The sequence below is a fragment of the Vicia villosa genome, linkage group LG3, assembly GCF_029867415.1.
Source record: "Vicia villosa cultivar HV-30 ecotype Madison, WI linkage group LG3, Vvil1.0, whole genome shotgun sequence".
In the NCBI taxonomy this organism is placed as follows: Eukaryota; Viridiplantae; Streptophyta; class Magnoliopsida; order Fabales; family Fabaceae; genus Vicia; species Vicia villosa.
This window is the reverse complement of record NC_081182.1, coordinates 6550718-6566182: the sequence shown is the minus strand read 5'-3', so window position 1 is coordinate 6566182 and position 15465 is coordinate 6550718. Positions and strand designations below refer to the sequence as shown.

Below are 15465 nucleotides of genomic sequence, written 5' to 3'. Positions count from 1 at the left end.
GCACAAAAGCAAGTTAAATACAAGTTTTACATGCATTTGGAATCTCAGAGCAGTAGATAACTGAGATAAACTAAAGGTAAACTCTAGATCTGAACATAAGATTCTTATTCTAATGTCTGAAAATTTTCTGCTTGTGTATGAGATTCTCTGTTATGTCTAAGATTCTTCTGCTTTAGCTTTATTGAAAAATAATCTGAACTCGACATGGAACATTTGACCGTTGCGGTTCGATGTGGTCTGTTGCGGTTGAAACATCGTTATAATGCATTATTAATCGTTCTGTTCTGGTGGTGATGCGGCTATTGCGTGTAATTTCAATTCACACCACAATTGTGGTCCGTTGCGGATGCCTTGCTAATTGCAACAGCAATATTGCGGCTGCATCAGGTGATGTGGTCCGCAATTTCAAACCTTGATAACACCATCAACAACTTCAAAACTATTTGATATTAAGTACTATGGTTTATTATACAATATTCTCATTATCATCTTTTCTAATGCATTTCATTCACTCTGAAGTAGAATATTAAAATAATCATTAACGGAACAATCAAACTAAGTAAGTAAGACTTACCGAAGTATAAACATATCATATCTGTTAGAACAATAATCAGTATAGAAGATTAAAGATAAACGAAAGTAAAAGGCAATGAACACGGTTTATTTGTGTTAACGCAATTTGGTCAATGGTGTCCACCTCTGCGACTATAGAACAACTAAAGTTCCCTTTTATTTTCTTTCGTTTTACGAATTAATTAAGATTCAAATATTATAAGTCATATATATAATACTAGAGCTCAATTTACTTAAACCATAATACCAAGTTACTTTAAACAAACAATTTTTTCTCTATCCATAATTATCTCAACAATATGAGTTATATTCAACAACCCATAATAATTTCAATAATGTGAGTTATACTCAACAACCCATAATAGACTTATTAATATGAGTCATATTCAACAATCCCCACCTTATCGAATATTAAGCTCATATGAAAACTTTCTACTTGACGGTTCATCTTGGCAATTGGGGAGGTACACCTCGTGCTTAACACTGAGAAACAAATAACAATGTCTAAATTTGTCAATGATGATTATCTTAGTTAACATGTTAGTTGCATTCTCTGAAGTATGAACATTTTCAAGTAATATCTATCCAGATGCAAGTAACTTACTAATCTTGAGAAACCTCACATCGATATGCTTGGTCCTAGCATGATACATTTGATTGTTTATCAAATAAATGGCACTATTACTATCACAATGAAATCAAAATTCCCCTTGCCCAACGCTCAGTTCTCTCACAAATCCTATAAGCTATAAGGCTTCTTTGGCAGTTTCACTTGCCGCCATGTACTATGCTTCAATTTTCAACATGGTCACTTTAAATTGAACTAGTGATTTCCTATAAAAAGGTCCTTCTATTAAAGTAAAAACATACCCTTTTGTGGACCTTCTATCATCCATATCATCAACACAGTCTTAATCAACATATCATAGTTACAATTGAAGGATTACCCTATTCACCACTAAACATGATATCATAACTCATAGTACCATTTAAGTACTTGTAAATCCACTTAACTTCTTCCCAATGATACTTTTCTGGTTCGGACATAAACTTATAAACACTACTACAAAACGCATATACAACATATATAAGCGTGTTTATTGAGTTTCTTCATCGTCCTTAAATAAAATTTTATCGTCCATTTAATGAGTATCAATGCTCAAGACATTGTCATTAGTGATCCGCATGAAACCTAAAAGACATTCATTATAAAAGTATTCTGAATATTAAAAATTGATAATGAAACATTTGACATGAAAACTTTGAAACGTAAAGAAACTTGATAATGTTCTCTATGATGGATTGCAAGAACAGAAAATCATTTGGATTTAAGGTTTGTGTTTTTCAATAATCACATGACTGTATATTTATTTTATTTATCTATTTTTTTTTTGTTTTATATAAAAAACAAATAAATGCAAAAGCCATTGAAAATATCCTTACATCTAACATTTGATCTTCTCCAAGATTTATATCAAACGAGGATCCAACATTTGTTCTTTACTGACAATTTATTTTTACTATAATATTCTGTGTAAATAACGTAATATTTTGTATAGACAATGTAATTTTTAAACAAATTATTTTATTAATATTCTGTGTAACAATGTAATGAATATTTTAAAAATATATATTTTCCCCTTAGTTTCAGTCATAAATTAAGAGATTAGTGGCGCTATGTTTGAAAATCTAAAAAATACATTTGTTAGAGATCGAATCTATGACCATTTCAATTATTCTCTCGATTATTTAAAAATCGAGAGATAAAATAACAAATTATTATGACGTCATTCGTTACCTCGTCTCTATAACTGAGATTAAATCAACTTCATGTCCAAGATTAAATATGCGTTTTGTAGTAGTAATTTTCTCAGAGCAAGCCGCCTATTACCTAAGAGTTATGTTGTTATGCGTAAGAGAGATATTTAGAGGCGGACAAGACTTCGCCTTATGAATCTTTATAAATATGTCACTGAGGATGTCTTTTGGTTATTTTAGTTTAATAAATCGATTATTTAATTATGAAACATAATACACACAAATTTAATATGAAAGCATGCTAATCTAATGCATTATAACTTCTTATTCATAGAGCAACGAACATTCCAATATCGCACCATCTTGTGAGATTAAAATAAGTTTCTTGTAGTCGTTATCTAATAAAAATCTCCAAATTGTGTCTGCAGAGTCTGTCACATAAAACACACCACATAAATGAGAAGAGTCTTACACACATTTAATGGACACAATATATCATATAAAAAAAAACTTAATTGAATGAAAAATTTGTAAGAAAGTAGAGAGGAAAAAAAAATCCATGTGTTTAGCAACAAGTTAGTACAAACGACTCTTCACGAATCGTGTTCAAAAAGCAAACCAAAACAAATCATCTCTTTAAAATTTGAAAACCAACCAAGCAAGCTGTGTGCTGCTGCTTATACATCAAATGCATGATTCATGTTCATGCGTTTCAAAAATAACATTGCGTAATTTCAATTTATTTTTGTCCTATTATTATCATACTTTTTGAATCACCATGACACGAAGCAAGAAAAAGAACTTGCATTCCATTTCATTCCATTCCCAGAAGAATCACCTCTCTCTATCTCTCCGAGCGCATGATTATTGAACCCACCTTCCCAATCCTACGTGTCACTCTCTCATTCGTCCATTCCCCCTCGTCGGGATTCATACCAACAAACCAATAAACCTCACCAGTCACTCTCACTCCTCTCTCTCTCTTACTCTCTCTCTCCTCTTTCTCTCTCTTCTCTTTCTCTCTCTCATTTTGTGTTTCTTCTCTCACAATTCCCCCATTTTCTTCCGCATTCCACCTCCTTTTTTCCTCAAATTCTCAATACGTAACCAACAATGCACGATCTTCTATAAAACTCAATTTTAGTTTTTTTTTTTTTTTTGAATTTGAAATGCTTCAAGCAATGGAAAGTTCAGTGAATAATGGTGGATTCTCTCATTTGCAAAGCTGTGGTGGTGATAGTAGTGAAGAAGAGCTATCGGTGCTACCTCGCCATACCAAAGTGGTGGTCACCGGAAACAACCGTACCAAATCGGTGCTCGTTGGTCTTCAAGGTGTTGTTAAGAAAGCCGTTGGATTAGGTGGATGGCATTGGCTGGTAAATTTCAATTCAACACCAATTCTCAATTTCTTCAATTTCTTCATTTTAATTTATTTTTCGATAATTAATGCGTTTTTCAATTTTTTATTTATTTGCATTTTCATGAATTCAACCAATTTTCTTCTGTCGGTCAATTTTAGTCGTTTTTCGTAAAAATTTATTTTAATATTTATGATTTTATTACATCATGCTTCAATTTAATTGCTTTGAAGCCTTTAATTCGAGAGGTTTTAATTAATTAAATGTGTTGTAAAGTATAAACCCTACTCTGTGAATTCTTATCCAAATTACTCCAATTCGTAATTTTCAATTTGGATTCTCAAAATGTTGGGGTTTTTTTTATTGAAATTCGAATAGAATTTTTACTTTATTACAATTTTGAGTTACAATTTCAATTGCATGTTTTTCTTAATTGCTGGATCTGGTGTTTCAAGAGATCAATTGTTTATTAGGTTTTTTTTTTCTTTAGTTTTATTAATATATGAATTTTTTTTGTAATTTAGGGTTTGAGCTCTGAATTGAGTATATTACTATTACCCCCTTTGGTATTATTTTCCATTTTTGATTAAATCATGTTTGTGGATTTTCTCAATCTAATGGAGATTTTATTCAGATTCTTGCATGTTCTTCATATGCATTTTTATAGTTTTTCTTGGTGAAAATTACTACATGCATGTTCTGTGAATTGTACTGATTTCTCATGCATTTTTCATAATTAATTGGCATTGAAATCAGTTTTAGCGATTGGGATTTGAATATGAGAATTGGTCATGAACTTCAATTATTTTAGTGATGGTTATTTTACAATTTTACAATGTTATTTATATTGGTTTAATTTTGATGCAGGTTCTTACAAATGGTATTGAAGTGAAGCTACAAAGGAATGCTCTAAGTGTGATTGAAGCACCAACAGGTAATGAAGAAGATGATGACCTTGAGTTTGACAATGTACCATGGAATGGATCAGATATGGGTGAGTTTACACTTTTTACACCCTCAACTTTGTTAATTCTGACTGATACTGTCATTGTGTTTTATTTTAAAGAACATCTCAATAATGACTTAAGAGTTAAGTTTATCATTTTGTTTTCTCTTTCAATGAAATTAATTCCTATTTGTTTCTGCACCTAGTACAGAAGTTAGAATGCTGTGATATATTTTACTATTAGTATATGATTTTTTTTTTGTTTTGGCTTCCATGACTTTTCAAAATGACAGAGTTTGGTAACATTTACATTGGATCCTTTATGTGTACCTCCTTTTTTTTTTTTTTTTGCTCTATATATCAAAAGGGTCTAGTGTAATGTTTTGCTTTTTTTTTTTTATTATAAATTTTTTATTGACCCCACCACACCACTATTTTTGAAAAAAATAAAAGTGTGTACTTTGTTTGATTTTCTCAGCATCGGACGACACACACAAGTCTCACAAATCGAGGCACAGAATGCATAGATCATTGGGATCATGTCACAAGACAATGAGTAGGTCCTTCTCTGGTGATTCACAGTCTAAGGGGTCCGTTACTATGCCTCATGGGTCCATGGTATATATATGATATATCAACTTTACTTCTTTTTCATAATTTAATTCTCCACCCACTGACAAATGAGATAATTTATTCCTTGATATTTTAATTATTAATGTTTTTTTTTTGTATATTTTCTGCAGAAAGTTGACTTGAGCAAGCTTGAAATGGCTGCACTGTGGAGATATTGGCGACATTTTAATCTTGTAAATTCCTATACTCTATTGAAGATGCTTATTGAAGTCTGAGTATGTTTGTGGTACTAAATTTTAAACTTGATTCGCATTTTGCAGGTGGATGTCGTCCCAAATCCATCGAAAGAGCAGCTACTAGATGTTGTTCAGAGGCATTTCATGTCCCAGGTACCTGAATATCATATCATGTTTCTATCTTTTCCACAAATTATGCTGAATTTGTAGTTTACTTGATGATGGGGCAAGTATGCCACATAAAGATGCATGAATAGTGGTGTGTTTGAGTGTGTCCATGAAAGCTTGATGTAGAACTTGATAAAGTTTTTGGCTGTTATCATAGTTTTGGCCTGAAATTGTGTTTCTTTCTTGTGAAGCAAATATTGGACGAGTTGCAGGTGATTAAGGGATTTGTCAATGCCGCGAAGAGGCTCAAGACAGTGTGCAAATGAGATTCGGGTGATGCGAGAAATGACCAGCTATGTTAAATTAAATGCTAACAGAGATCAAATGTATCTAGTGTCTAGTGTTCACTTCCCTTCATATTATGTAACATACTTATCACTTATCGGGAATTTGTATCTTTCGAATATAGTATATTAGGTTAATAGTTTAAGGTTATAGAGGTACTAATTACTCTTTGTGGCCACCCCAGTTATTATGTAGATATATGTGACCTTAGGGAAGTCGATCTTCAAGGCTTTCCTTACCAAGTTTGACTCAATGTATTGCTGACCTGGGAAGTGAGCTTTTAGAGACCTCATTGTATATATAAATATTTTAGTTTCTCTCAACTTTGATTCTTCTTATCAGATAGATGAATTCTTCTTTGTTCATGCCAATCTGCCACCATCCTAAGGTATGAATGGAGTGGTTATTAATCGACTTGGTAAGATTGTTCAAAGTGTTTTAGGTTTTTTCTTAGTTGTGATTATCAAAGTAATATACAAGATATAAGAAAGATACCAAAATTTTGTTTATTATAAATGAAAAAAATGTTGTGAAATTGAGAAATCTTGTGATTGAACAATGTTGGATAACTTTAGAATATAATAATAAGCCTTTGTTTTTTTTGTTTGTTTTTTTCTCTCTTTTTAGGAAGAGAATCAGCCAAAGTTTCTAAAGTTCGTCTCATTTCCTTTCTACTTTCGCGCTCTTTTTCTCTCCCTTTGCTTTCATTCATTTGTACTTATTTATATTTGTATTTTCTATCCAATAGGAAAATATCTCTCTTGTTAATTGTCCTCTAATCCAAACAAAGCTATTCAAGAGAGTGAGATAGTGGGGCTGGAAAATGATGAGGGAGTGAGATTTTGTAGGGAGGGACCATGACCAATTGATCTTTTGTAATTTAATGTAGTGATCACATACCTCATAGAAACCTAAAAATATTATTCATCCCATTTGAAAATTGAAATCTAGACCCTTATTATGTAATAAAATCAATCCTTCAGCCACATTCCTCATTTTTGTCAAAAATTCAAATTTTAATAATCGGATATATCTTGCTAAAATTCAAATTTTAATAATGGGATATATCTTATTAAAATTCAAATTTCAATATCTAGATAAATCCACAATTCAATATTGTTTATATGTATTGCTTACTTTTATATTATGTTTGAATTTTGAATATGGGGTTGACGGCTTCAACAAATTGATTGAAATATAAAATTGAATATAGAATTATTACGTATTTTAGTGTCCGATAATGTGCTATTCAACAAAGACAATCTATATTTACGGGTGGAAAACGAGCATGTTCGTTCCGTTTAAATCTGTAATGTAAAAGATTGCAAAAATATAAGGTAAAACGGGACGGACATAGTTGATGGTACATGTTTAAAATCTTGACTCGTCTCACAAAAATGAGGGTGAAAATATGGCGGATTCGAGGACACTGCATATTTTAAGTCTAAAAATACAAAAAAATTATGTTAATATCTGCATCTTTTAAAAAAATGAGATGGAACGAAATTGACACATTAGAGAGTGAGTACATAAAACCTTGTCTCACCTTATAAAAAATGAGGGCACTACATACATGTCTCACGAGTCCAACCTATTCTGTCACTCCTAACAACCCCAATCTATTTGGCCAAGATGCAACAAGGAGGGACGCATAATGTTTTACTCTTTGATTAATAAGCCAAATATGATCAAACCAATCACTTTGGTCATCTAGATTAGTAAAATTAGCATTGTGGACATGCTCACTCTTGTAAAAAAATTTTTTAGGGGAATCCTTCGGCCTTTCTTTTAAATAGGTTAGATAAACAGCACACTAAAATTTATCAAAAGAATGACATATGTATTCATATAATTGGTTACTCATTTATATTACTCAAGGAATGACATATACACTTTCAGATTTCAAAATTTAAGGAGATTAAAAACCACTGCACATTATTTGGATTTTAAAATTTAAACAAATTTTAAACTTATTTTTGCGTGTATATGAGATTAGGTTTTATGTAGTGTGTTGAGTGCGTTTAGATTTCAGTTTTCATAAGTTATTAATTTAAATTTTAAATCCAGACATATTTTTTTGATCTTTGATTTGACGTGTTTCAAAGAAAGTTTGAAGTGTAATTGATGCGTTAAGATTTTGAAATCTAGAATCTACGAATATATTTGAAATTTCATAGGGACGTGTGAGAGTAAGACATAAGGTGTAATGATTAATTCACTATACCATTAACCAAGTATATTAAGATGAGACGTGCGGTAAAACAATCTTCACCAATTTTATTATCATGACTTTGGAGTATTGATTATGTTGTTCTAGGTTTTCTAAGCGTGTGTTTGATTCTGTATTGAAAAGAATTGATTTTGAATGAATAGATCATGTAAAATTGATTTTAACTAAAAGTGAGTTGAAGGTAAAATGATTTTTGTTTGAATAGCTTTATGTAGAAGAGTTGAAAACTAAGTTTCAATGTAATAATTACATTAGAATTCAAAATTTACAAATTTTAGTTTGAAGTAAAATCAATTCTGAAAGTAAAATCAATTCCATTAGAAGAATCAAACATCTCAAAATCATTTCAATTAATTCTACACATTTAGAATTGTTTCTGCCTCTTCCAAAAAATAAACCAAACTTACACTAAATGTGTGTTTGATTCCGCGGTGACGAAAATTGATTCTGAGTGAATTGATTTTGCAGAATTGATTCTGATTAAAAGTAAATTATATGTAAAATAATTTATGTTTGAATATATTTATGTCAAATTTATATTTAAACTCAACAGTTATAAATTTTAATTTGAATTAAGTGAAATAAAAATTAATCATATTTTAAAAGAGTTAAATAACTCAAAATCATTTCAAAATTAATTTTACATTTGTAAAATGTACAAATTCATTTTGTCTCTTAAAAAAGTTAAACCAAAGAGTATATACTAAGGCAATCTTTAAAAAAACCCGGTCTACCGTAAGACGTGAAATCCAACATATTTTTTTTAACTGTTCATCCATTTAGCAACGATTTAAAATCGTTACAAAATTTTAAAATTTATTTAGCAACGATTTTAAACCGTCACAATCTGGATAGAAAATTTTGTAACACCAAATAAACAATAAAAGTTTTGTGACTGTTTGAAACCGTCACAAAATAAACAGTAAAAAAAAGAAAGTACAACATTATTTACATGAGAGACTTTTTTTTTTTAAACAAAAAGAAGGATTATATTAATAATCAAAAGAGAAGAATACAAAGAAGACAAGAGGGAGGCCAAAACCCAACCTCTTAAAAACATAACCTAAAGCGAGGGGTTCCCGCCTTGTCTAACAAATATTCCGAATACATATCATTGTGCACAAAATTAAACCAAGTGAAAGCTTTGCTTTTTAATCCTATGTTAGCCAGAAAATCCGCGCAAAAATTGGCTTCACGTAATATGTGCGTGATTCTAAAATCAATAGATAGCGTATAAGCTCGACACGTAAGTCAACGAGATTTGAATTTCCAAGGCACCAATTTAGAGTTCGAGAAAACCTTCACAACCAAGACACAATCTGTTTCTAACCATAATCTGTTCCAATTCATATCCTTGGCCTTTTCAATTGCAAGGATGGCAGCCATGAATTCTGCTTGGACAAAATTGCCAAAGTTTAGGAAAGCACAAAAACTAGTAATGAAAGTTGCAGCATCGTTTCTAAAAATGCCACCACAGGCAGCAAGAGAAGGAGAACCAGCAGCAACTCCATCAATATTACACTTAATCCAATGCTTATCCGGAGGGCACCAAAGAACATCCTTAACCATAGCTGGCAGTCTTGGATGTAAATTGATGTCGAGATTCTTAAGAAAAATGAAACTCTTTATGGAGTTATCAGTCTTTTTGTTGGACATATTCCCCACCATCTTTGCTTTGGCTTTGACAAGAGAAACACAAGTCTTCCAATGAACCTTCTTGTTTTCGAATCTAACCAAGTTCCTTGATTGCCAAATTTGATAAAAAATGAAGACAAAACTTGCTTTGATGACAGCCAAAGCTTGATTGCTCCAAGACTCTTTTAAGATGCATAGGCAATCATTTAAAGAAGTGATAGATGCTGCTGAAGATAAAACCTCACTGAACCAGCCCCAAATGCTAGCAGCAAAATGACAGTCAAAAAATAAATGCTTGGATGTCTCATTAGCTCCATTGCACAAAGAGCACATGGAAGGAAAAAAGAGACCTCTAAGGGTAAACTGCTCATCCGTAGGAATTTTGTTGTGCATAAGTCTCCAAGTAGTCATAGAGTGAGCTGGAGCAGAGTCCAAATCCCAAGGGAAATGAGTCCAAGATTCAGCAATCGAGTTCTTAGTTAACATCTTGTAGGCATATTTGATAGATAGGTTACCATTCTCTCCAGATTTCCAAATCAGCAAATCTTCAGAATCAAGTTCAGAGATGAAAAAGTTGCTAATAGTTTGCATCAAAACAAAGACACTCCAGCATTTGTCATTGTCATGATTGTTGTTTATTAATGTCTTTGGTTCTAGTCAATTTCAATGCATTTTGTTGTTACAGTTTATATTTAGTGTGAGATATTGGATCGAACTCTAGTATGGTCGAAAGGTAGCTTCTTGGTTCGATAGGATTGAGCATGAAGTCGAAGGTTGTTCACATGCTTGTGTCGAAGATGCTAGGGTTGTTAGCATGTTAAATTAGGTTTTAGTGTTTAAACCCTAATTTGTTAAGTTAGCTTGTTTATTAAGTTGGCTTGTATAATGGGTCTTGTGGAAAAAAGCCCATTAGTTAGTATGTTAGGTTTTATTATAAATAGCATACTAGTCTCTCATCATTGCTAAGCTGCAAATCCTAATTTAGGGTGAGAGAGGTTATTTGTTATTCTTGTAAACTTGTAATCTTGTTTTAAGAGAAAGTAAAAGAATAGCAGTTATAACCAATTCTTGTGTTCTTATTCTCTTCCCTAATTCCCTATTATACTTTGTTATTGGTATCGTTTTTCACAACAAATTGGTGCGGTGAGCGTGGAGAAGATGCCTTCAACAAAGTATGAGATTGAAAAGTTCACCGGAGTGAATGATTTCGGTCTGTGGCGCTTGAAGATGAAAGCCCTACTGGTTCAGCAAGGTTGTTTGGAAGCGTTGAAGGGAGAGGCAGCCATGAATGCAGAATTGACGGCAGCGGAGAAGAAAAATATGATCGAGAAAGCACACAGCGCAATTTTGTTGAGCCTTGGTGATAAGGTTCTCCGGCAGGTATCAAAGGAGACGACGGCATCAGGGTTATGGGTGAAACTTGAAAGTTTGTATATGACCAAATCGCTGGTAAATCGACTCTACCTGAAGCAAGCTTTGTATTCATTCAAGATGATTGAAGACAAAGTATTGGCTGAGCAGTTGGATATGTTCAACAAGCTGATTCTTGATCTTGAAAATATTGATGTGAAGATCGATGATGAAGATCAAGCGCTGTTACTATTGTGTTCTTTGCCTCGATCACATGCTCACTTCAAAGAAACTCTCTTGTATGGAAGGGAGTCCCTGACGTTTGAAGAAGTTCAATCAGCCTTGTACTCTAAGGACTTGAATGAACGAAAGGAGCATAAACCTTCGACTGTTGGCGAAGGTTTGGCCGTTAAAGGAAAACTCTTACGAAAGAATGGTAAGTTCGACAAGAAGGGCAAAAGCCAGTCGAAGTCTTACAGTGGCGAAGCATCTGGCATTCGATGCTACCATTGTAAGAAGGAGGGTCACACAAGAAAGGTGTGCCCTGAACGCCTGAAAGATCATGGAGGTAAGGATAATGGCAATGCAGCCATTGTTCAAGATGATTTTGAATCATCTGATGTTCTTGTAGTTTCAAGCAGTGACTCGAGAAGAGAGTGGATTATGGATTCAGGGTGCACTTGGCACATGACTCCAAACAAAGACTTGTTCGAGGAATTATGTGATCAAGATGGTGGATCAGTATTGCTGGGAAACAACAAGGCTTGCAAGATTGCAGGTATTGGATCTGTTAGATTCAAGCTCCATGATGAGTCAATAAGGCTGTTGACTGAAGTCAGGTATGTTCCTGATTTGAAGAGAAATCTGATTTCTCTTGGTGAATTCGACAAGAAAGGATATGTTTTCCAAGGAGAGAAAAGTATCCTAAGAGTCATGAAGGGTTTGAAGGAAGTCTTCAGAGGCGTGAAGAAACAAGGCTTGTATACCCTTGAGGCTGAAGTTGTAAGTGGTTCGACAAATGTTGCATCCACGAAACCTTTGTCGAAAACAGAAATCTGGCACATGAGATTGGGCCATGTCAGTGAAAGGGGTCTGGTCGAATTAGGGAAACAAAATCTGCTTGGTGGAGACAAAATCGAAAAGCTGAAGTTTTGTGAACCCTGTGTACTTGGAAAATCTTGCAGAGTGAAGTTCAACAAAGGCAAACAAAGAACACATGGATCCCTTGATTACATCCATGCTGATCTTTGGGGGCCTGCAAGGTGTCCATCACATTCAGGAGCAAGATATTTTCTATCCATAGTAGATGATTATTCCAGAAAATTATGGGTATTCATCCAGAAGACTAAGGATGAAACTTTTGAGAATTTCAAAAGTTGGAAGACTCTGGTTGAAAATCAGACTGGCAGAAAGGTCAAGAGGTTGAGAACCGACAATGGCCTTGAATTTTGCAATGAGGCATTCGACAGTTTTTGTGCTGCCTCTGGTATTGCAAGGCATAGAACTACTGCAGGTACTCCACAGCAAAATGGTTTGGCTGAAAGGTTTAATCGAACTATTTTGGAGAGAGTCAGATGCATGTTGACTAGTGCGGGGTTAACAAAGGTGTTCTGGGCTGAGGCTGTTTCGACAGCAACATATCTGATAAACAGATGTCCTTCGACAGCGTTAGATATGAAGACACCTGAAGAAGTTTGGTCGGGACATCCACCAGATCTCGACAAACTGAGAGTATTTGGCTGCGTAGCCTATGCTCACATTAGGCAAGACAAGGTCGAACCTAGAGCTCTGAAATGCATGTTCATGGGATACCCTGAAGGAGTCAAAGCTTATAGGCTATGGTGCCTAGAGCCAGGTCACAGGAGGTGTATCACCAGTCGAGATGTAGTTTTCAATGAAGCTGAAATGGCTTTTAAGAAAACTGATGATGTTGGTCGAAGTACAGAAACATCTGACGAAGAGCTGGAACAGGTAGAGATTCCTGTTGAGGTGGAGCATGTTGATGCTGAATTGCATATCCCAGATGAAGTCGAAGAAGAAGCAGAAGATGCTGAAGTTGAGGAAACTGACGATGACTACCTATTGTCGAGAGATAGGTCGAGAAGAGTCATCAAGCCACCTCAGAGACTTGGATATGCAGATCTTATAGCTTATGCCTTAATCTCTGCAAGTGAGGTTCTAGACGAAGAACCTAGAGACTATAAGGAAGTTATGAGGAGTCGAAATAAGACTGAATGGCTGAAGGCCATGGATGATGAGATGAAATCTCTTCATGATAATCATACTTGGGAACTGATCAAGAAACCTGTTGGGGCAAGGTTAGTCAGCTGTAAATGGATTTTCAAAGTTAAGGAAGGAATTGAAGGAGTGACGTCGAAAAGATACAAGGCAAGGTTAGTTGCAAGGGGTTTCACTCAGAAAGAAGGTGTCGACTTCAATGATGTGTTTTCTCCTGTTGTGAAGCATAGGTCCATTCGAATGTTGCTTGCCATGGTGGCACAGTTCGATCTTGAACTGGAACAGATGGATGTGAAGACTGCGTTCTTGTATGGTGATCTAGATGAAACGATCCTGATGAGGCAACCTGAAGGGTGTGTCGAAAAGGGGAAGGAAGATTATGTGTGCAAGTTAAAGAGATCTTTGTATGGGCTGAAACAATCTCCTCGACAGTGGAATAGGAGATTCGACAAGTTCATGGCACGCATAAGTTTCATTAGAAGTCAGTTCGACCACTGCGTTTACTTCAGATTTCGACCTGGTAATTCATTTGTTATTTTGTTGCTTTATGTGGATGATATTCTCATAGCAAGCAACAATGTTGAAGATGTGACGAGGGTGAAGGCTGAACTCAATAAGGAGTTCGATATGAAGGATCTGGGAGCTGCTTCCAGGATTCTTGGAATTGACATTCGAAGAGATAGAAAGAAGTCGAAGTTATGCCTATCTCAAGAGGCATATCTACGGAAGATTCTTGAAAAGTTTGGTATGTCGAATTCGAAGCCAGTTGTGACTCCAACAAACCCTCAATTCAAGCTGAGTATTGATCAGTGTCCCAGTACTGATGTCGAAAGAGCCTATATGAATAGCATTCCGTATGCTAATATAGTTGGTTCTTTGATGTATGCTATGGTTTGTACTAGACCCGACATAGCTTACGCAGTCAGTCTTGTAAGCAGGTACATGGCGAATCCTGGAAAGGCTCACTGGCAAGCATTGAAGTGGATTTTAAGGTACATAAATGGGTCTCTGAATAGAGTCCTAATTTATGGTGGAGCCTTGGGTGAAAATAGTAAAGCAATAATAGAAGGATATGTCGACTCTGATTATGCAGGTTGTATGGATTCCAGAAAATCTATTTCTGGATATGTTTTCACTATGTTTGGCACTGCAATTAGTTGGAAAGCAACACTTCAGAAGGTTGTTGCTCTATCAACCACTGAAGCGGAGTATATTGCCCTAACTGAAGCTGTGAAAGAAGCATTGTGGCTTGAAGGTTTTGCGAAGGAGCTGAAACTTCAAGGTCGAGGTATCACTGTTAAATGTGATAGTCAAAGTGCAATACATCTGTCGAAGAATTCAGCCTATCATGAGCGAACTAAGCACATTGATGTGAGGCTGCATTTCGTCAGAGGAGTAATCGAGCGTGGAGAAGTCCAAGTGTTGAAGGTTTCGACTGAAGACAATGCTGCTGATATGATCACCAAGACATTGCCGAGTTGCAAGTTTTTCCACTGTATGCAGTTGATAAAGCTGCATGAAGAAAGCTAGTCTGTTCCTTGACGTTGTAGAGTTAGGTCCAAGGTGGAGATTTGTGAGATATTGGATCGAACTCTAGTATGGTCGAAAGGTAGCTTCTTGGTTCGATAGGATTGAGCATGAAGTCGAAGGTTGTTCACATGCTTGTGTCGAAGATGCTAGGGTTGTTAGCATGTTAAATTAGGTTTTAGTGTTTAAACCCTAATTTGTTAAGTTAGCTTGTTTATTAAGTTGGCTTGTATAATGGGTCTTGTGGAAAAAAACCCATTAGTTAGTATGTTAGGTTTTATTATAAATAGCATACTAGTCTCTCATCATTGCTAAGCTGCAAATCCTAATTTAGGGTGAGAGAGGTTATTTGTTATTCTTGTAAACTTGTAATCTTGTTTTAAGAGAAAGTAAAAGAATAGCAGTTATAACCAATTCTTGTGTTCTTATTCTCTTCCCTAATTCCCTATTATACTTTGTTATTGGTATCGTTTTTCACAACATTTAGGATGTTAATACTCTTCAAAAGTATTGTCTTCGATAGAAAGTTGCGTAATGTTTTTTTATTCAATATTTAAAATGTTTAACATCACAAAAGAAATTCTAGCA

General features: G+C 34.5%; 1 protein-coding gene across 1 annotated transcript; it reads left to right on the top strand.

The window, feature by feature from the left end:
* Positions 1-3074: 3074 nt before the first annotated feature.
* On the top strand, positions 3075-6242 carry LOC131654812 (uncharacterized). The gene is made up of 6 exons (XM_058924742.1): positions 3075-3707; positions 4557-4683; positions 5114-5253; positions 5379-5441; positions 5529-5597; positions 5804-6242. The coding sequence occupies exons 1-6, from the start codon at positions 3501-3503 to the stop codon at positions 5876-5878; spliced, it is 681 nt and encodes a 226-aa protein (XP_058780725.1). The 5' UTR covers positions 3075-3500; the 3' UTR covers positions 5879-6242.
* Positions 6243-15465: the final 9223 nt, after the last annotated feature.